This window comes from Lotus japonicus, chromosome 1 (assembly GCF_012489685.1).
Source record: "Lotus japonicus ecotype B-129 chromosome 1, LjGifu_v1.2".
Classification (NCBI taxonomy): Eukaryota; Viridiplantae; Streptophyta; class Magnoliopsida; order Fabales; family Fabaceae; genus Lotus; species Lotus japonicus.
This window is the reverse complement of record NC_080041.1, coordinates 101,260,966-101,284,188: the sequence shown is the minus strand read 5'-3', so window position 1 is coordinate 101,284,188 and position 23,223 is coordinate 101,260,966. Positions and strand designations below refer to the sequence as shown.

The 23,223-nt window shown below is 36.2% G+C and overlaps 4 protein-coding genes across 4 annotated transcripts; 1 reads left to right on the top strand and 3 right to left on the bottom strand.

The window, feature by feature from the left end:
- Positions 1–1,155: 1,155 nt before the first annotated feature.
- LOC130732340 (GDSL esterase/lipase At5g33370-like) lies at positions 1,156–4,083 on the bottom strand. Its single transcript, XM_057584407.1, has 5 exons — positions 3,831–4,083; positions 3,425–3,552; positions 2,555–2,797; positions 1,751–2,003; positions 1,156–1,442 (listed from the first exon to the last, which is right to left on the bottom strand). Exons 1-5 carry the CDS (start codon positions 4,081–4,083, stop codon positions 1,210–1,212), a joined length of 1,110 nt encoding a protein of 369 aa, XP_057440390.1. The 3' UTR covers positions 1,156–1,209.
- A 3,758-nt stretch (positions 4,084–7,841) lies between these two features.
- Positions 7,842–9,725, bottom strand: LOC130728466 (AAA-ATPase ASD, mitochondrial-like). Its single transcript, XM_057579957.1, has 2 exons — positions 8,984–9,725; positions 7,842–8,890 (listed from the first exon to the last, which is right to left on the bottom strand). The coding sequence occupies exons 1-2, from the start codon at positions 9,541–9,543 to the stop codon at positions 7,948–7,950; spliced, it is 1,503 nt and encodes a 500-aa protein (XP_057435940.1). The 5' UTR covers positions 9,544–9,725; the 3' UTR covers positions 7,842–7,947.
- A 2,311-nt stretch (positions 9,726–12,036) lies between these two features.
- LOC130728465 (uncharacterized) lies at positions 12,037–15,442 on the top strand. Its single transcript, XM_057579956.1, has one exon. It carries the CDS (start codon positions 12,165–12,167, stop codon positions 15,261–15,263), a length of 3,099 nt encoding a protein of 1,032 aa, XP_057435939.1. The 5' UTR covers positions 12,037–12,164; the 3' UTR covers positions 15,264–15,442.
- Positions 15,443–16,482: 1,040 nt separating this feature from the next.
- Positions 16,483–22,911, bottom strand: LOC130728464 (cationic amino acid transporter 9, chloroplastic-like). Its single transcript, XM_057579955.1, has 8 exons — positions 22,320–22,911; positions 20,549–20,955; positions 20,260–20,436; positions 19,323–19,547; positions 19,067–19,243; positions 18,455–18,682; positions 17,250–17,342; positions 16,483–17,089 (listed from the first exon to the last, which is right to left on the bottom strand). Exons 1-8 carry the CDS (start codon positions 22,570–22,572, stop codon positions 16,946–16,948), a joined length of 1,704 nt encoding a protein of 567 aa, XP_057435938.1. The 5' UTR covers positions 22,573–22,911; the 3' UTR covers positions 16,483–16,945.
- Between the last annotated feature and the right edge of the window lie 312 nt (positions 22,912–23,223).

The window sequence follows — 23,223 nt, the reverse complement described above, 5'->3', positions numbered from 1 at the left end:
TTAAATTTGAATATTTGGTAATTTTTAGCATGCATGGTTTTAATAGTTATAGTTGTACGATTGGGTTAACTTTAAATACTATTAGTGTGTCTTCATCATTATTATATTATTTTTTCATGAGGTAGTCTCTTACGATATTACGTTACAAGATTACCTCCCCTACGCGAGATTAGATAATCTCTCGAGAGTAATAATCTTAGAACTCAACTATTCCTTTGTTTCACTTTTTTGTTAGATATGTGGACATCTCGTCCAATTATTTGAAGGGTCGTATTCCATATGGTACATCTCTGATTATTAATAATCTTGAACTCAACTATTCCTTCGTTTCACTTTTTTGTTAGATATGTGGACATCTCGTCCAATTATTTGAAGGGTCGTATTCCATATGGTACACCTCTGATTATGCTTAAATTAAAAGGGAACATTGATGTTTGCAGTAACATTTTATATTACCGAAAGGTGTTTCAATTTCAACCTTGACTTAATAGTGGATAAATTTATTGAGTATTCTTAGTTGTTGTTGAACTCTTAAATGATCTCACTTAAGTTTTGTTTTGGTTGTTTATTGCATGATGGTGTTCAACCTGGAAATTTTTACAGGGTGGACAACTTTGAAGATAAAGGGTCATGAATGCTTAATTTAGTAAAGCTCACTTATCATGGAGGTTATAGCTAGCTGAATTAATTAGGGATGTTTTTAATTTAAACGTTAACCAGAAGGATGAAACTTCAACTCCTTATGGTTAAAATCAAAATTACTTTAAGGCTACAATTAAAAGGTTCATAAGCATAAACATATATTGTAAGCTAAAAGGGAAATTTTTGATTTTGCAATGTTGCTTGTTGTAGAATAAATTATCATTTCCATCCCCAATATAATAGTTATTCTTTTTCTGACCACATGTATCCTTCATTAGATAATCTTGTTAGATTTGAGAATATTCACAATTCAAATAACCTAGACTTAAAACCTTACTTCAGCGGAATCAAACACATGAACCAGCCACCATGTAAGTAATAGTTGCCTCAAATAATTAAATTAAATTTCTTGCAAAACCAAAATAATTACCCAATATTCTGTGCACCATTTACTTGACCACTATGAAAATTACTCAATTCACTCCATACAAACAACAAATTAACCCAATTACGATTAAGAGCGGTCAATGAGAGTCAGGTCATTTATTAGGTTCTTTAATGTCATGTTCATGTGCTAGCATCCAAGGTAAGAATGGTGCTGAGGTTCATTGGCATCATGTACTCTGTTGTGCCTGACATAATTTGCTCCACTATAAGTCTGTTTGCCTTTTCAGTTGGATGGAATGGATCCCAAAATGCATACAAGTCTCGATTCCGGCACAAGTTGGAGTATGCCGTGCATAGCCCAATACCATTGTAGGGTCCTTGCCCACAACAAGCTTTTTTTGATGTAACAAATCCTACACCATTCAACAACCAAAAAAATTTACAATTAATTTTGAAACCTATCAATTATAGGAGAAGTTTATGTGAGTAGTTTTTTAGTAGCAAAATTCAAAATTAACTCCAAGGCTAATCAAACACACTATAAGTGTAAGGATTTATTCCTACCATGTTATTGCAACAATCATATGATGCCAAATCAGTTGACCTAAGGTGAGTTTGGCATCACAAGTGAGTGTTTGGAGTGATTCATTATTATTTAGTGTTATATGAATCGCCACTGGTTACTTAAAAATGAAAGTTTGTAATAGGATGTACATAGTACCATATGCTTTTGGATTACTAATGAAGTCAAGGTGCATTAGTGATGTATTTGCAGCAATGAAAATGTTTCTGCCAAATTTCTGGTTGAGTTCTCTTAGCATGTGTCCTAGTTGAGGGTTGTACAACGCCGCAGCACGTTGTAGCTCAGGATCACAGGTTCCATTTTTGCTGCGGATTGCTAGTTCTGCAGGGACACAACCCAATGGCCCTGTTCCTGTCACAAGAACTCGCCTAGCTCCCAGATGATACAGCCTCTGCAATGCTTACCACAATTGAAAAAGACGAGTCATGAGCGTGCATTGGTTTATTTAGTTCAAGAAAGAAAAACATGTTGCGTGCTTGTCTCTTCTCAATTTTCTGAATTTAAAATATTATTTTTGAAAACATTTCTTAGAACCTATTTTTCAAAAAAATAAAAACTGTTTGAACGAGATAATAAACAAAGTAGTTGAAAGACTTGTGACTGGAAAACTAAAAAATGTTGAAATATAAAATAATCCCCCATAGAATAGATGAGGAGACAAATGATATATATGATTGAGTATTCGAGGTCCAATCACCTTAAGGTTTTTGGACTATATACCACACTCACCCCAAACTAAAGAAACATTTTGGCTTGCACTTCCCAATCGAACCGTTTTTAATTAAAAATTGTATTTTCAAAATGTGCTCATATCAAATAAGTTTTTCTTTTCACTTTTCCTAACATTAAAAACTAAAAGGTAACTAAAAACCCCTTTTACATAACACTAACAAAACAAGCCCACAATGTGTGAATGTGGCTTTGTGCATTTTGGGGGTTTACCTGCAAATGCCTTCGGTACACAGAGATGAGGAGCTTGACATACGCTGGCAGTGGATACTGGCGAGACCTCGCAGAAGAGGGAACTAGGTAGTAGTTGTTCACAAAATCATTGCCTCCCACAGTGATGAGGACCAGTGCTTGATTCACTAGTCTTTTAGTCTTTGAAGCACCGATTAGAGCCGTCACTCTTTGTTGGTATTCTTCAAAGTACTCTAGTTGTGTATGCATTTTGATTATGTTCATCTGCAAATGTTGCATTAATAAGCATAGTTGGATTTTCTTATTTTAGAACTTGGCTTTTTAAAGATACCCTTTATTTAGGCAGGGGATCCACTAATGAGAACGTCTCAAAGGTCTCATATTCATTAGATATACATCTTATAAATGATAGAACAATTCTCACAATGGAACTAGTTTCAGAGGTAGTTAGAGTTAGATTTAACCCAAAATCTAAGAGGAGAGAAGGAATCCAGCTACTCTCATTATACGTGTTTCCAATTCCTATCAAATGAGTTGCTCTATATCTCAATTAAAATATAAATGCAGAGATAGTTTTATTAACCATTAGTTTAGGAAGGCACTAGGTAGTCTTGTTTTTTCTTCCAAATCACATCACATGCATCACCTACGAGAGATAATATTGTTCGAACATCCACATCATAGTAGAGATAGTTCTTCCAACATAGTTTTTTACATATGTGAAACTCCAATAGACTTTATTTAAAGAGGAATGAATGAACTAGCCACTCGTTGGTACAATTACATATTAAGCATACTCACCCATGTTTATTTATGTTGTGTATGCTTATGCATTATTTAGTTGTATAGGTAGCAAGGAAACCAAGAATGGCTGGTGATTAAACTACTTACAAACTGAACTCCAGTATCATTAAGGATTCCAATTCCAGCTGATGCAAAACTAGCACCAACTAAGAGATTCTCCCCCCTCAAATTTGGGCTCAAGTATGGCAAAACAGACTTAGCACCAAGTTTCTGACCTGAAACAACCAAGCTTGTTATAGACTATATTAGGCAATGATAAGATTTGATATCATATAACAAAATCTTTTATCCCAAAACGGTGTTTAAGTCCTACTAATAAGGTTTTGTCATGTCCATTAAAAGGAGACATGTGTAGAACAATACATGGTGACTGACATGTCAAAATCTTATCGGTGAGACAGAGGACGAACGAGACACTTCCGAGATGGAAAATTTCAATCCATCATTAAGACATAAAATATGCTAAATAAATTTTTTTATATATAGACTTAACTGATAAGATCAGGAATGTTGAAGCCATTAGAGAAACGGCCAGTTGGTCTCCGAGATGGATAGTCAATTCCATAAGGAGGACCATCAGCACGAGCAATGGTAAGCAAATAGTTGTTGTTTCCACTATCAACAAGCGAGTCTCCAAATACAAAGAACGCTCTTGGCCTAGCTTCAGCATTAGGGACAATAACACCAAGGACTAAAACTAAACCAAGAAGCACCATAGGAACAAAACTTAATAATGAGTCTGCCATTAAAATGAAATATAGCTATAAGGTTGTATTGATAGAAAGGCTTTGTTTTGAATATGGCTTGGAACTTGGAGCATTACGAATTGGGATTCAGGTCTTTATATAACCATTTTCATTATTTTAGGGTGATTGCATGAGCCTATAGGATGGGTCCTCTTTCATTGAAGGCTTCTTTAAGTTCTAGTTGTAAAAATTGTAGCAATGTTACGAACTTGAATAAGTTGGTAGCAATGAGAAATGAGAAACAACTAGAAACTATAAACAAAAGTGTTTCCCACTTTCTAATTGGATGCATGCTTTGTGGTTTGACCATTAAAATTTAAGGTGAGACGGATGAATGATTTTATCATTTTTATGTCAACCAATCTAATTATATGGAAACATAGAGATTGAATGCTAATGTGATACTCCCTCCGTTCCTAAATAACTGATACTAATTTGGTTCTTTTTTTTGTTCCTATTTAACTGATACTTTTACAATTTCAAGAGAACATTAATGCTACTTTATCAATTGTGCCCTTCATTTATTGTTGGTAGGAAAATTGAAAAGTTAGAATTGATAAGAGAGATAGAGGATATAATAGGAAGTTAAATAGTAATTTTAGTAAAACAAGAATATTAATTGCTACTTCTTAATATTTGTGCCACAACCTTAAAGTATCAGTTATATAGGAACGGAGAGAGTATATTTATGAATTTGACTAGTCTCATTGGTAGGTGATGACTGATTTGGCTAACCAATTTAATATTTGAGCTAAGACTACGGTGCAAATGCCACTTTATTACCATAATCAATTTGTGATCCATACCTTTCTCTTTTCCCACTTAATTCTGAGGCGATTAAAATTGTGCGAACGTTGGTAAAATTAATAAACAACACTAATAAGAACAAACGTGACTCCCTCTCTCTTTTCTTGTATGCCTTTACTTAGTAAAACAATGATCACTACTGAAGGAATACATAAGTGCTAAATTGAGACTTTAGAGAGAAGGTGTTGAGATTACCGAAAATCAGAGGTTGACATAACTTGTATGGATTCACTTAATGATCTGAGTAATAGTTTACACACAAATATAATTATTATTCACACATATATAACCAACTTCTAACAGTCACTATAAGAGACGATGGATTTAGCGTCAAAATTTAACGTCAGCACTAACGCCTGCGTCACCCTGCGCTAATTCATGCTAGGTAACGTCGATCAAAATGACGCAACATCGACACAAAGAGTATAAACTTAAATTTGTTCCACTTCAATTAGCCCAATGTTGAGCTTTATCCTCCAAATTTTAAATATCTCAACATCTTGTAGGATTATTGATATAATCCGAACATGAGTTATGAGTCTTATGACTTATTTCAATTAGTGAAAATTATTATTATTTTAATTTTCTCCTTTTGTTGGTGATAGTGGGCCTTATATAGCTGGTTTTTGAAGGTTTGAAGTCACTATTATTCTTGACAAAAAAGAAGTCACTATTATTTATCATGTAATCATTAGCTTAATAGCTTGATAGGAAGAAAATATTACATATGGTCAAGTGAGTTTTTCCTTCACTGTCATTAGCTTATTTGAATATTAAATCACTTTTTTTTTTTCAAAGGCTCTCTTAAATAGATTTTGATTATAAGCTATTTTGAACATGAAATAGGCTAATCTTAGGAGTAGAATCATATATTCAAACATGCCTTATAAAGAAATGGCTCTCCAATTTGAGGTCAACTCAGGGGAAAGCAGCAAAAGATTTCCACTATGATGGGTAGCCACTATAATTATATTCCCTGATGATAATTAATGTGTTTAAAATTGTTCATGTTATCTTGCAATTCAACCCATGATGTATGCAATTGAATTCATTTCAAACAGTTCCTGTGACAATTCTTCAGGACACACGCATTGGGCACAAATGCTTCACAGTTTAAACATGCAAGAAAATTTAATCAATGAAAATCAGGAACTTGATTTCCAGGTAACAGATACAGAATGGAATGGAAACATAGGCAATAAGCATAAAATCAGCTCAGGCAATAAACTTCCTTTTCCCTTGCAATCTCTCTCCCTCTATTTGGCCCTCTTCCCCTTCGGCTATGTTTGGATTGATGGAACATAATGGAGCGGAACGGAGTGGAATATAATGGAATGGAATGGAGCGGAACGGAATGGAATGAAAATCCCAGTCCATTGTTTGGGTATGTTATGATGGAACGGAACAAAGTTACCACTTCATCGTTTGGATAATGGACGGAGCAGAATGAATTATAACTTTTTCATTCCTATATTACCCTTTCTTATATTTTTATTTTATTTTTATAATTTTTCAAATATAATTCTCAAATCATATAACCCAAGTAAACATATTTCTTTCCATTCTAATATTATTTTAATTCTATTATTTTACCTCTTGTCACAGAATTTATTTAGCATTTGTCATTCATTCATTTTTTTATAAAAAAAACTCAAATATTTGAGCTTTGTGGCTGTGACTTTAGCTCTGTGGCTACGTACGACTTTAGCAGGCTCATTAACATTGAAGAGAAATAAAAAACATACCTTGCCAAGAGAAACAATTGATGGCAAAATCTGAAGTAGCGAAAGCAGGAGCTTTTTCACAGTTTAAGCAACGTAAAGGGAGAAGAATGGTGAAAACATGGAATTATGGAGGAAGTTACAAAAGGGTAAAATAGTATTTTAATAATTGTATTAGACATCAGTTATTTTGCTCCATCCCATTCCTCCCAAATTTGGGGGGAACAAAAGTGGGGGAAAGTAGTGATATGTGATGGAATGTGTGCCACTGAATTCCATCCCTTTCCATCCATTTTTAATTAATCCAAACAAAGGACCTCTTCCTCCATCCCCTCCACTCCATCCCGCTCCATCCCCTTCCACCGATCCAAACGAAGCCTTCCTCGATCTCATACTCACTCTAGTTTGCTCTGTTGAGAAGCGGTGATTTTTCCCTCCTTTCTTTGCTTTGTGCGTGTGTGAGCATGTATGGGTGAGAGGAATTAGGGTAAATGAGTGTTAGTTAGTTTGTGTTGGACTGCAAAGATTAAGTCCATAATGTAGGTACTGTTTAGTCAAAAATAACACTCATTTACTAACATTTACTAAACAATGCCCACATTGTAGACAACTAAATGAATATCACGTTAGCCAATTAGGACGATTAAAAGCAAGATTCATTTCATCCAATAATTAGCTGAGCAGAACCAATCGACTTATTTATATATAGCCAATTAGGATGATTAAAAACGAGATTTTCATCCAATTATCATGTTTTTTTGTATTTGGTTTCAAGGCGAGCTACTTTATTTGGCGGGTGACTCCTATATTGGGTGACTTTTTCCTATGTGGGCTGGTTATGTTTGTATGTGTTATTTGGCACCAAGGCCCATGTACTGCTCCTCTATAAAAGGGTACAGAGAGAGAGAGAGATGGCCTATTGTGTTATCCATGTTCACTTGATATATCAAATATGGTGGCTAAGCTCTTACTTCCGATTAGGGTTTTGGCTTGGTCTCCGTCGTTGCTTCACTAAACGTGAACAATTGTTGTAGTAAAAGAATTTCTAACTGTATAAACTACAACGAATATAATTCTTTCTTGTAAGCACATGTAGGTAGACCCTGAACCAGGTATGATGCTGTTTCAAAATGTCTAATTCTGAAATAGAATGACAGGCACGCGTGAATGAAAGTGATTGATATTATCACTTGTCACTTACAAAACAAGAAAATAATATAGCTAAGTAGATGTTTCAACCACAAATTGAACTATATGAGATTGTAGCTTTTAATAATGCAGCTGAATTGATGTTTCATCAAGCAAGTGTAACAATCTCAATCAATATCTTTTCCACTCAATGAATGAAGCCATTTTCCTTCACATCTTCCACAGTTTGTGCATTATTTTTCATCCCCTTTTGAGTAGGATCTTGCTTGTTTTTTTCTTCCTTTAACCCTGTTTCTCCTTCTACCATTTTCATCTCAAGAACTTGAATCAAAGTCAGCAAGCAAGTCTCCACATTTTCATTCAATGATTTAGATATCAGATTCTCAGCAACATCAGCAGGTGTCATATTGGTAACTTCCAACAAATTTGCAATTCTAGCAAACAAATAGTGTGAGTCAACATCCAAGTAGTTCTTAGCAAGTACCTTGAATGCTTCATAGCAACAATAGGACAATTCAATGTGTTTATCCATCCTTCCTGTCCTAATAAGAGCAGGATCAAGTTTCTCTATAAAGTTTGTTGTGAAAATGATGATCCTTTCTCCTCCACATGCTGACCAAATACCATCAATAAAATTCAATAAACCAGACAGAGTTACTTTACTACTTTTGCTATTCTCTTCTTCATTTTTTCTACCAGGATATAACTCTTTTGGTTCTTCTTCCTCATTTTTCTCCTTCTTCATCATCTTCCTCTGACCAGTGAGATCAAGAGAGCAATCAATGTCTTCCACAACTATAATAGCCTTGCTAGAAGTTTCAATCAAGAGCTTCCTCAGCTCAGTGTTGTCCTTAACTGCAGTCAATTCAAGATCATACACATCATAGTTCATGAAATTAGCCATGGCGGCAATCATGGTAGACTTACCGGTCCCCGGAGGACCGAAGAGTAAATAGCCACGCTTCCAAGCCTTGCCAATTTTCGCATAGTAGTCTTTTCCATTTCTGAACCTAACAAGGTCATTGATGATCTCCTCCTTCTTGTTCTTCTCCAGTGCAAGTGTCTCAAAAGTTGCAGGGTGCTCAAAAACTATGTGGCTCCACTTTGATTGCTTGTAACCATACCAACCACTGCCGCGAGATCAAGTGTGAGTAAAGAAGTCTCACATTGGATTGAAAAATAAAATTAAATGTTGAACAGTTTATAAGTGAAATGGCTCGTACCTGCTTGGATTGTTGGTGTAAAGCTTCCTCTGCCTATTTCTCAAGGCAATTTCCTTCCCTTGTTGCAGGACATGTTTGATGTAAGACACAGTGATGAGATCTCTGTGTTGCTTGTGGAAAGTGAGCTTGTAGAATCTTTTCCCATCAAGGGGAGTGTAATAAGAGAAGGAATAAGCTTGCGGGTTTGTGGCGATTTTGCTTGCAGCCCACCATAGCTTAACACCTTGGAACTCATCTGTCACCTCTTCATCATCATCTACGCTGAGAACCAATGGGTTCTGGCTATCTTTCACCACTTCAGCTTTGAGCCTTTTGGCTAGTTGGGAAGAGTTTTCACTGAGGTATGTTTGGATTGCAGTGTAAGCTTCACTCCTCTTGAGCCTCTCACCTGAGAATTCAGGGAAGGTGATTTGGATATAAGGGTAGAAAAGGTTCACCATTTTTTGTGTCTGTAATTGAAGACTGTCACGTAGTGCAGCAGGGAAAAAACGCTCAACCATGGCGTACACAAACATGGTGGTGGCTATTAAGGAGCCTAGTTGTGACCATAGTTCCCCCATGCCTACACTCCACTCCACTCACTACTACACTACACTTGATGTTGTGTGTTAGTTTGGCTATGGATGCAAGGTACAAGCTATATAACGACCACAACTCTTGAGCAGTGACTATAAAATGATATATTAAAAGTAAAAATATCAAAATTCATACAAATTATTTTTTGAGCTTTTTAATTATTTAGACCACAAAATTATCTAAGGTTGAGGCAATGCATGTTTAATTCATCAGAACCAAATATTTGAAAAACGGGTGGATAACGCACTGACTCACCATTCATGTGATGAAATTCATTTTTTTTTTTAATTAGAACAATTGAGTCTACAATGATTAAAATTTAGATCACTTGGTTATAGATGGTCTAAATCATTAGGTTATAGAAACTATGATACAATGTAATGAATTAATTTTCTCAATATATATATATATATATATATATATATATATGGCTTAAGTAATTAACTAAAAGATACATGAATGGTTTTAAATTATATTTATAACATGATTTCCCTTTTAGGTTAAATAGTATTAGATTTGAATCTCGTGTATAGAAAGATAAAAAACCTACCCAAAAAAGCTTGTCGCCCCACCTTGATATGCAGATATTTTCAACTCGAATATAATTGCTTCCTCTCGAAGATTCTTGTGCTCATACCACAAGATTAAAATTATGTCATTTTCTCCTCTTCTTTTTCAGGGTTGGGGGGTTGTTGGGGTTGTGTGTTTGGGGTTCCACTTGAGTGTTTTGTCACATGAGAATCTGAGTTTAAGTGCTAATAAAGTTTCCTACAGGAATCCATTTGACAATGAGTGATGTTAGCCAAGTGCAAGAAAACCCACTTTCCAACTGGACATGAAATTCTGGCCCCTTAGTTTTGTCATGTACGATGGTAGCTTGGGCATGCTTGGATGAGCATGAAGAGGCATGAATAATGGACTAGTCGTCCAAGTAATCAAAAAAGCCAACCCGACAGGGATTGCAACTTGCCACTTATGATATCTAGTTAACTAATACCTATTGTAATATTTATTGGTATGTATCAAAACACTGTAGATTGTTTACTTTTTTAATTTTTTGTTGTTTATGGAAAATGTTGAGTAATTAATTGATGTTATTTTTTACTGATGGGGAGGAGGAGGGCGAAGTGGAATGACATGTTGGATGTCGACCGAGTAAAACTTAGTCACGTAAGCATTAAATAGTAATTTGATCTTTGTTTGAATTAATAATTTTCAATGACTAAAAATCATGAAATATTTTTTTAGGAATCTATTTAGATTTGATAATATATGTCAGGGCCCTGAAATAAATTTAACCATTTAATTAATTTTGTAGTTATTGTTTAACCTTAATTTTGTTAGGCGATATTCAGGTTACATTTTTTTTTATGAGAGAAACCTCCCTCCCCACTCTCCCAGTTGCAAAACCCAAAACCACAAATCCAAACAATCCCAAACCAGATTGGTGCGAACATGAAGAGAAAGAGATCAAGAAAGTGGAAAATATGCACCTTGATCTTGTTCTCTGTGAAAAATTGAAAATATATACCTATTGATGAATTGGGGACAGTGGAAAGCGATTTCAAGTTCAAACTTCAATCCTTTTGCGGATCTCAACCCCTCTCCCCATTTTCTTCCTCCCTCATTCACTCCGAACCCAGATTTTGGGGTTCGAATCGCCTGTTGGATTGGCCATGTGGGTAATGGAGCTAATGGCAAAAATGACAATGAAGAAGATGATGGGCTAGAGAATGCATGTCAGATCTAGATTTTGGAATTGTGGGTTAGGGTTTTTTTTTTTTGAATTTGGGATCTTTTAAGATTTTAATTCACTTTTAAAATTATTTCTGGGATTTTAAGTTATAGGTGGTGTTATAATTGGTGGTGCTGTGAGGCTATAGGTTCAATGTTAAAGAAGATAATGGATGAAGATGAAGATATGACTTTTCTGGGTTTTTGAGATGAAGATCTTGAAATTTTTGGGTTTATCTAATGAAGGTGATGAAAGAAAGAAGAAATGGATTAAAGTGAAAGAAAATTAGATAGATAATATTGACTTTTCAACAGAAGGACTAAATTGACAGTTAAAATAATTGTCTAAGTGGCAAAAAAACGTGTCATGTCAGCTCCTCCGTTAATGTTCGTAAGTTTTTTTAACGCCAATGACTAAATTGACTAGCGTTAGCCACTTTCAGGGACGAATGTGAAGTCGGTTGACACTTTTGAGGATCAAAGTGATTATTTACCCCTATTATAAAGAAGTAGAATCTATTTTATTTCCATTGACAATTGTGTCATCCAAATCAACGGTCAAGATTCATGATTGATAGTGACACTTTTTGAATTCTCCCTCACTGTGTTGGACAGACAATTACCTTAATCTTTGTTCAAAATAAAAAAGACAATTACCTTATATTTGTTCAAAGAAAAGAAGACAATTACCTTAATCTTTGTTCAAAAAGAAAAAGACAAGTAACTTAATTTTTTATCTTCCCAGTTTGTCCCTGTTACCAAGGATGCACTTTTCCTTGGCTTCAAATCAAAGTCTTCCTTTCTTCATTCCTCATCTCACTCCCACAAATCCCAACCCCACCACAGAAGAGGAGGAGGAGGAGGTTCATCAATGGCGGATTCCACCACCCTCCACCCCAAATCCACCTCACGGATCCAACCAAAACCCATCAACCAAGGTAAGTCTTGCTCAGGTTTCCTCTTCAAAGTTCTATTCTTAGCACTGTTAGTCCTTGTTCTTCCACTGTTTCCTTCACAAGCTCCTGAATTTGTGAGCCAAACCGCGCTCACTAAGTTCTGGGAGCTTCTTCACCTTCTCTTCATTGGCATTGCTGTGACCTATGGTCTGTTTAGTAGAAGAAATGCAGAGTTAGATTCACATGTAGAAACCCACTCTAGTGATGGTAGTTCACCTAGTTATGTGTCTAAAATGTTTCCGGGTTCCGCGCTTTTCGGTGATGGGGGTGAAAATTCATCTGGGTTTGATGAGAAGAGGGTGATGCATTGTTGGGATCCTCCTCAGAACTATGATGGGGAGCAGCCAGGTGGGGTGTGTTCTAATGTTGGGGGTACTGTTGGTGTTTTTGATGAACAGTACAAACCCCAATTGCCAATTCCTGAAGATAATTTTGGTTTTCCGTTTAGATATGATGGGAATGGGACCAATGTTGTTCAAGCTTGGAATTCTGAGTATTATCATAGTGAGCCAGTGGTGGTTGTTGCTCAACCATATGTCTCTGCTGGTGAATCTGGTGAGGTTGTTGGTCATAAACCACTAGGTTTACCGGTTCGCAGTTTGAGATCGGTTGCAAGAGAAGGGGATGGTCCTAACTTCATCAATGAGAGTGATTCCAGTTCAGGTTCAAGGGCTTCATCTAAGAGCTCTGATAAGAGCAGAGGTAATAGGGAGTTTGGGGATCTTGGTCCTTCTAATCTGGAGAAACAATTTAATGATGCTGCTGCTGTTGGTGGATCAGCATCCCCGATTCCCTGGCGTTCGAGGGGTGGAAAGATGGAAAGGGAGAAAAGCTATGGCAATGTAACTCATCCTTCACATTTTAGGCCTCTTTCGTTTGATGAAGCAGTTGGTTCTTTACAGTCTACAACATCTTTCTCTCCCCACAGTAGTATGTATTCTTCCTTGGATTCGATTTCATCAGATAAAATGAACGTTCAAGGGGAAGAAATGAGGCAAATGGAAGGTTACTATGTGCCTGCTTCAGAAAATATGAATTTCCAAGAGAAAGATGTGGGAAGAAAGAAGACATCCTATGTGCCTCCCCCAGAAAGTATCAATTTCCAAGACGAAGATATGGAACGATGGAAGGCTTCCTATTTGCATGCTTCTGAGAAAATGAATTTCCTAGAGAAAGACATGGGAAGAAAGAAGGCTTCCTACGTGCCACCTCCAGAAATTATCAATTGCCAAGAGGAAGATATGGAACGAATGAAGACTTCCTATGTGCCCACTTTCGAAAAAATGAATTTCCTAGAGAAAGATAAAGGAAGAAAGAAGGCTTCCTATGTGCCTCGTCCAGAAAATATCAATTTCCGAGAGGAAGATATGGAACATAGGGAGACTTCTTTTGTGCCAGCTTCTGAAAATACTAATTTCCAAAAGATAGATATGGGAAGGAAGATTTCCCGAGGGCGAAATAGGAGGATATCTGCTAAAGGAAAATATGCTGATGTTTCTAATCCATCACATTTCAGGCCAATTTCAGTTGATGAAACTCAACTTGAAGCACTCAGCTCACAGTGTTTCCAGTCTATGGGATCTTTTTCTTCCCAAATGAGAATGAATTCTTCCTTGGATTCAATTTCGCCGGATAATATGGACTTCCGAGAGGAAGATATGAGACAAAAGAAGACTTCCCCTATGCATGCTTCAGAAGATATGAGTTTCCAGGCAGAAGAAGTGGGAGACAACAACACTTCCTATGTGCATGCTTCAGAAAATGTGAATTTCCAAGAGGAAGACATGGGACACAAGAAGAGTTCCTATGCGCATTCTTCAGAAAATGTAAATTTCCAAGAGGAAGATATGGGATACAAGAAGAGTTCCTATGTGCATTCTTCAGAAAATATGAATTTCCAAGGGGAAGATATGGGACAAAAGAAGAGTTCCTTTGTGCATTCTTCAGAAAATGGGAATTTCCAAGAGGAAGATATGGGACACAAGAAGACTTCCTATGTGGCTGCTTCTGAAAATGTGAATTTCCGGGAGGTGGATTTGGGAAAGAAGATTTCTCAGGTGTCTTCAATGAATCTAATGATGGAAACTAAAGGAAAATATGCTGCTGTTTCTCATCCTTCACATTTCAGGCCGATATCTGGTGATGAAGCTCAATTTGAATCACTTGGCTCACGGTCTTTCCAATCTGTGGGATCTTTCTCATCTCAGACGAGTTCACGCTCTTCCTTAGACTCTGTATCATCAGAAAATATGAACTCGCCGAACGAAGATTTAGGGGAAAAGAAGAGCTTGCATGGGTCTTCTTCTTCTTCTTCAAGTTCACCATCACTTTTGGCTAGAAGGAATGGGGAAGCTTCATTGCAATCACTTCAAGATGGTACATATAAAATCAGTAGCATGCTCCATGATGATCTGAACTGTGGACTGAATGATGAATTGAGCGGCTCGAGCGGGACAGGAGGTGAGGATCGTCCCGCACACAAGAAGGAGTCAGGGAAGCATGCTTTCCAGTCAGATCCGGAAAAGCCGGCAAGGCTACCTAAAACTCCATCACGGGGGAAATCAGTAAGAACAAGAAGAGAGAGTGGGTCGACTTCAGGGACAATGAGAATAGGAGAAGTATCTACCAAGCAAACTGATGAAAAGGTTGAAAAGAAGCCTTACAATGTTGATACAGTGTTGAAGAAAGATAGAATGAAAAGTGAAGAACCAGAACTTCTATCCAAAGGAGTCAGTAAGAATTCTCTGGATTCCTATTCTTCTAAGCCTGAGGTTACACTTTCCAAACATATGAAGAGAGATAAACTAGAGCCATTCAAGAATGTACCTAAGGAAGACTCGGATGAAGATGATGGGGAGGTGTCTGAGTATGTCAATGATTCAGGACTAGATTCTGAGGTGGATAGGAAAGCTAGTGAGTTTATAGCCAAGTTCAAAGCTCAGATCAGGTTTCAGAAAGTGGGATCAATTGAAAGCTCAAAGGATCAAAAGACCATTGGAAACAATGTTAGGTGATTATTTGTAAACTATTGTACTATTTCTAACCAGATGAATATGAAGTTCATCAGAGATCTTATAATTATTCTATTTCATTGAGCTTTCTTCATTTTAGGAGATTTGATTTCTTTTTATGCTTTGTATAACCGGTGAAGTTCAAATTATTATTTTGTGGCAGCAGGTATTCCACTTATTTATCTTCACATACAACAAAATGTCTCTCGATATGATATTGCTTTCAATGCTGTTGTTTCTTTCTCAAGATAAAATTTTTATTTGTATTTTGTGTTTCTGCAACATAATTCACATTTCAACTTGCCTATTAGTGTGTTTGGAAATGAGTTGTGTACACACCACAATGCACGTTTAGCTAAAAGCTACAACTTGGAACTTCAACTGGATTCACTATTATGGCTTTCCAGACGTGCTTCTGAACAAGCAGCAAGTGATTAAGATTGAGTTCTGAATACAAATCAATAGTCATCCTCAAATTTTCTATGACTAGAAGAACCATCCGGTATAATTGTAGAGGACACTCATGAACCTGTCAGTATGGCTTCTCTCATTTGATACGCCATTTCCTTTTTCTTTTCTCGGTGTTAGCCAAAGTATTCCACAACCGATAACTATGAGACTAATCTATCGTCTCACTGTCTGTGCACAAAAATGTATCTCGGGAATAAAGAGTTTTTGATTTGGCTTTGTAAATTAAAAAGGGATTAGGAACTCCAGTATTAATCCCCAGGATTTGTAAAGTGGATCAAGATGGGACAAATTAGACATGTAATTATATTGATATTTAATGTAAAAATACTTACGTCACATAACGACTAGTTTGTGTACAAATTTAGAATATGAAATTATATTGTGCCCTACATGGAGGCCTTAGTTTCATTTTTCTTTTCTAACAATTCTATTAAAAATTTATTTAAATTTGGTCAGGATTCCAATTTTAATTATAACTATCACATTCGAAATCAACTATAATTTATTTTATGCAAGACAGAATACATAAAATTATAATTCTGAAGAAAATTTGAACTAATTTTATTGTTTGGAGTACTTATCAGAACTTATTAAAAAATTTGAATGTATAAACATGATTTTTTTTTTGTTACAAGAGGAAGAACAAATAAAAAGAAATTGTTGTATAAACATGATTTGATGCTTGATATTAAACTAAAATATTATATACATTGAAAAAAAAAAAACAGAAAAAATGTAAGGCACGAACACATCAAAAAGTATCAACTGAACATTCACATATGAAAATGGTACATGATAATTTTCTTTTCAACTAAGTTGTAAACTACAAGAGATACATCATACATATGTTCGACTTGGGGTTGAAAGGAGGAGCCATTTGAGGGAAAGCAGGATTTCAAATTGCGGTCCTGACACAATTGCTGCCGCAATGTAAAAGGGTTTTTGAGTCCCAACAACGGCAACACGACCGCTATTGTAGCCGCACCAACCTGCACTTCTTTGCAACATAACCACGACTACAACCTCAATTTAAACCCCTAATGGATATTATGCTTGCTGACAGTTCCATATACAATCTAACTAGACCTGATGGACATTCACATTCCTAACAGAAAGAACAAATAGCTTATTTGCTACATACAGTTTAACCAACACCCCCTTCTCCCCATTGGCCATAATGAAAACCGCATTGTTTATAATATTGAACTGATAACTCATCGACCATCTTCCTCTGGTGCCTCATGATAAACAGTATTCTCCTCTGCACTGGGGTCAGCATGATACTGCCCATATATTGCATAAAGACCAACCATGACAACACTAAGAATCACAAATCTCACCCATGCTTCATGATGTAACTGTCAACAGAAGTTCATCATCATGTCAGTTTGATGAATAAATATTAAAATTATTAACTTTAGTCTTTTCAGATATAGTACTATTCACTCTTCCTCCTGTAACCAAAAAAAAAGATATAGTACTATTCTGGCTAATTTGTCAAAAGTAGCATGGGCATACCTGGGCAAATAAGAACATGTTGAAAAAGATGCAAACATTTGGCACAAGGGGAACCCCAGGGCAAGAAAACCCTGGTAAATCTTCGGCATAAACCTGAAAAGCAAAAATGATAGAACAGAAAGGAATTAATGAAGAGGAAATAACATCAATGCAATGCAACACACATGAATTTCACAAAATTTTAAGTTAAGAGGTCCGGGAAGCTTAGCAAAACTGTTGGTTGGCCATAGAGGTGTAATCAGGTAAGGTCAGATTTGAGGGAAAATAGATCCAAACCAATTAAAGATCAATTTTGATTTTAGAATATATAAAATAATTTTTTTTAAAATGATTTGTTCGAGGCCTTAGCTCAATTTTCTTGACCCAAAACCTAACATCACTTTGATCAAGAATCTTTTCCTTTCTATCCTGCCAAAACCGAGCTACAATTTTACTTGGATCAAGTCGGGTTGATCAGATTCGCGAGTTGGCCCAAACCTGCTTACACCCCATGTTTGCCTTAAGATTGGTTTTCAACCCATATTGTGCTTGTTATCCGCCCTTATATATAATAAATTTGAGTCACCATTGCTGAGCATATGAGACAACCTCAGTACTTGATCTTATTCTCATGAAATCATTTCATATTCCCCTTCTCGACAAGCCACGTGTCTTTGCCATGTTGTGATATGCATGCTGAAGTTGCATATTACATGGAATCAAATCAATACTAATTTTACCTTTGATTAGTTATTCAATCAAAGAAGGTTTCTACTTTTTCTAATTTCTTTAAGTAGTGCTTTAAAAAATCTTCAACCAATGTTAAATATAAATATTGCAAATAGTCATTAAAATAAATTTTAAGATACTATAAATTACAAAGTTTAAATGTCCATAACTTCAGTTTAGGTTTATATAACCATGAAAGTAATCTTTTTATCAGTCACATGAACCTTTGAAATATTTTTTAACTTAATGTTTTATATATCACAAAAATACTGGTGTAATGTATGGGATATTGCTTGTGTTACATGATCCAGGAAAGAAGAAGGCAGCAAACTACTTTCCCTCCTGTACTAAAGCAGAATTACTTTATAACTAGATATCCCTTAATGCTTTCAACTAGTATTCTATGCCATGTTATATCAAATTAATTATTTTTTAACAAAAGCGTATTGAAGGAGTCCAGGCAACAAACAGTTAATAAAATGCAAAAGAACACTCACCTGGCGGAAATGAAGAGCAGTAGAAGCACCAGCTCCAACAAGTATAGCCAGAATCAGCAAAATAGGTGAAGCATCATAGCGGAAAAAAAGCCCCCCAATAAATCCAGAAACAGCAACAGCAATGAGGCAAATTACACCTTCCCTCTTTGCTGAAGGTGATACTTGACTATTTGTCTTATCCTTCCAGAGAAGTACAACAACACATGCCGAAACAACGGAATAGCCAGTCTGAAATAAGTGCAAATACCATGTGAGGGGCATTAACTAAAAATATTTGCAAACATTGTTCAATTACACTCTTCTCAATGTCAAGGTACACCATGTTGTATTATTCCCTACATAGATAAGATGATGCACGTTATCTGAATATATGTTAAACAACCACTGGGATCGGGATCTTATCATGCCACATGACATTGTCATGTGAAACTTTCCGTCTATCTCTTCCTTCATAAATATTCAAAGGGTTCAAACTATTTAATATTTGAAGAGAAAGATAGATATAGAATTGCAACATGATAGTGTCATGTGACACCACATCATACAAAATAATGTGGATACATATATTTTGTTGACAACCTGAATACCATGAAATAAGAAATCAAAACTTACCAGTGTACCAACAGAAAGAATGTGTGAGAGCATGTGCACATTCAACAGTCCAGCCAAAACACTAGCAACACAACCAACCCAAATCTGAGAATGAATGGGGATGTGGCGTTTGGAGTGAACTTTAGCAAATAATGGGGGTAGTAAACCATCCCTGCCAAGCCCAAGATATAGCCGAGACTGCTCAACAGAAACATCATGTACATTAGCACATGCCACAAGGCACATCAATTAAATTCATAATTCACAAGTGATTCACCTGAACATAGAGACTAACAAGGAGTGTTGTTATAAGTCCAGCAACAGCACCAATGCTAATCAGAACAGAAACAAATTTTAACCCCTTAGATTTAAAAGCTTCAGCCAAAGGAGCATCTTCTCCTAGGAGATTGTATGGAACCATTCCAGTAATCACTAAGCATACTCCAATGTACAACGCAACACAAACCAAGAGGCTTCCAATTATGCCTATCGGCAAATCACGCTGAAATGTTAGAAATTAGAAAGATTAAGGGTGGGTTTGCGAGTTGAGTTTTGGAGGGGAGGGGAGGGAAGGGCAAGGCTTCCAAGAAGCCCTCCCCTTGTCCGTGAGTTTTTCGAATAGGGGGAAGGGTTTGGGGAATTTTCGAATACCCTCCAAGATCCCACCAAGACCCTCTTTTAGTTATATTTTCTATTTCCCCCCAAATTGGGGGATTTGAACTTCCAAACAAGGAAGGGCTTGCCCTCCTTCCCCCTCCCTTACGCTCCCCTCCCTTAAAAATTCAGAAACACACCCAAAAAGAAAAACATCATCAACTAATTCATGACAACAAAAAGAAGAGAAAAAGTTAGAATGGAAAGCGTGACTTTAAATTAGACACAAAATAAATATACCATTGCCAGATAGTTTCTGTTAAACTGCTATGCGCGTGTACAAGTACATTTACAAAATGAGCTGAAGTTAATTTATAACTATGATGGTAAGTGGTAACTAGTAACTACAACTAAATCTGAATAGTTACTATTTACTTCTAAGATAATTGAAGGCAAGGTGTATACAATAAACTATGGCACCTAGCAGCAGTCATAAAACTCCTAGTAGTCACTAGTTTGTTTCTAACATCATTATTGTTCTCAACATAAACATTAAATAACACATAAGGCATCAGGAAAGTTCATTAACTAGCAGAGAAATCTCTCAAAACATAATATACCTGTGGCCTCTTAGATTCTTCAGCACAATTGGCAACTGCATCATATCCAATACATGCAAAGAAGACTACAGTAGCTCCTGTAAATATGCTTTTTACACCATTTGGAGCAAAGGGAGACCAGTTGGAAACATCAACCTCAAAAGCTCCAGCAAAAATGACAATAATAACAATGACTACCTGCAACAAACAGTAAAATAACTTGTGATTCTGTTCTCACATAAACCCCAGCTCTCATCCAATGCTTAATGTTATATTCTGGTAAGTCATAACGGATAAGATGGAAAGGAACCTTGGTCACTGTCATAAACGAATTCACAACTGATGATTCTTGAACACCTCGACAGAGAATAAAAGTGAGAAGCAGTAGGAGAATTGGAGCTAAGACATTGATGGATAGCACGTTTCCAATGCTTTCACCATGTCCAATCCATTTCGGAATGTTATCTTTGAAAAAAGAGAAGAGCTCTAGAAATTCTACCAAATAATTTGCACAACTTCTTGCTATTATAGCTGCTCCAATATGATGGTCAAACATTAATTGTGCAAAAACAAGAAAAGCTGTAAGTTCATTAAAAGCAGTATATGCATATAGATATGCCCCTCCAACAACAGCAGGAAATCGAGAAGCTAGCTCAGCAAAACAGAGTGCATTTATAACACAGGATGCCCCCGCAAGTATAAAACTTATTGTTACTCCTGCATTACAGAAAGAAACCATGAATAAGCCACTAAGTTTGGAATGGTAAAAGCAAAGTAACCATTACAAGTCCTGACCGATATTTTAAAGCAGTTATAAAGATAAATAGATACAGAATGAAGGTCAATTTTTCAAAATAAGAAATAAGAATAGTTCTGTCTCAGCACATCGAGTAGCATTACAATAGAGAAGACTGAAGTGCAAATGTAAGCAAGCTGAAGAAACCATCAAATTTTGTAACTACTCAAGATGTAACTAAACAGTAATTTATACCCTGTCGTACTCCCTTCTGAAGAGGTGCAAAGTAGCCATTTGTGATGGATACAAGTTTCATGAAGAAGAAGTCTAACATAGAAAATCTATGTTGTTGTCAAAGACACATACATATCCGTAGAAACACGGATACTAACCCATTGTGGGTATGAAAATAAATAACATGAAGGGAGAAAGCGAAAACCGAAGAGGAAGAAAGATGTATACACTTTTACCTAATGATGCCTAGCAAAGATTAGAGAATTTGGAAAATGGAATGAGAAAACTTGTTCTATTTGTACCCTCCAGATTGCATTATAAAATTACAAAAGACTGAATCGAAATTTTAGCTATCCCACATTCGTTACATAAACTACTGCCTAACAAACACAATAAAGTCAACAATCCAGCTACCCCAGCTACAAGGCATGAATCATGAATGAGCCTTGACAAGCAAGCAGCATTCAGTGGCTTTCATTTCTCATTGACAACCTTCCCATTTTTATCATTATCAAGAATGACTAAACCTCTCAAAGTTGCAAACTAAGAGTTACATCTCACATGTTAATTATCAAGCATGAAAAATTCAAATAGTTGCAGTGCTGCTATCAAACACAGGACAGTCTTCAGGCACCACCAACATATACTCTTAGCCTACACCCTCCAACTTTCTACTTTAATTTATAGAATTTTCACCAACATGGGTAGGAGAATACATAATAATTAGATAACTTATAGTATTTAACATGTGTTCAAAAACTAATACACACTTGGAAACTTTGAAATAGTAGCTGTACCCTTGCCAGACATTTCATGGATAAACTACTACATAGCAAACACAACAAAGTCAACAATCAAGCTACATGGCATGAATGAGCCTTACCAAGCAAGCATTCAATGATTCCCATTGCCAGAAATGCCATAGATACTTCTTTCTTTTACTTCCAATGTTTAATCTCTACTATATTTCAATAATTTGTGCCTTTTTTTCTTAGCAAAATCACAAAATTTATAATGATCATGAAGAATGATGATCATGATGAAAATAGTAACAAAAACAAAACTAGACAGAAAATTTGAACAGCCCATTTCAATTAAATTGGAGGCATACCGGGTCCGGCGTCGCGAGCAACGGTTCCGGTGATGACGAAGATGCCGGCACCAATGGAAGCACCAATACCAAGCAGCAGGAGGTCGAGGACACCGAGGCGGCGGGAGAGTCCGCTGCTGGAGCTGTCACGAGCGGCCTTCTCCGCCGGCGACACGAGGAGCTTGGACCGGAGTGCCGAGGACCAAAAACGGGAGCAATAAGATGATGATAATGAGGATGGAGAAGAAGGAGAAGCAGCACCAGCCAATCCCATAATAATGTAGGAAAGTTGAATGACTAGGAATTTAGTGGTTTTGATATGGGTGAAGTCATTGTTACCTCCATAGATGAAGATTGGAGAAAAAGAATCACTCTATCAAATAACATGGTGATGGTGGTTGATATATAAAGTCATGAAGGAGGTAAGTGTAAATTATAATGTGGGGTCAATGATTGAGAATATTGATACCTTCATGGTAGTTATTGACTTTTTTGTGGTAAGGTTGTTGGATACACATGGTTTGGAAAATATATAGTAATGGATTTCTCTGAAATGCTTTGAGATGAAGGTGTCTCACTGTCTCTGACCATGCTGGTACTCACATTAGTAAGAGGTTAACTACTAGAAGAAGGTGGCACTTCTGACTGCCACCAAAAACCTCTTTTTGTGGTGGGTAACACAGACTAATAAAAGTGAATTTTTCTTTTTTTCTGAAACAACAAATTTGGCCCATTAATAAAATGTACATGGAAAAGTATGACATCACAAATACACAAAGCATCAGTGAGTTAGATTTTGGAAAAACTTATGTTCACAATACAAATCTGCCTCCACCAAAGAAATTTGAGAGTAATGAAAGATTTTATATGTAATGTGATAGGGAGAAAATAGAGAAATAAGAAGAGAAAGTGACTTTCACCAAAA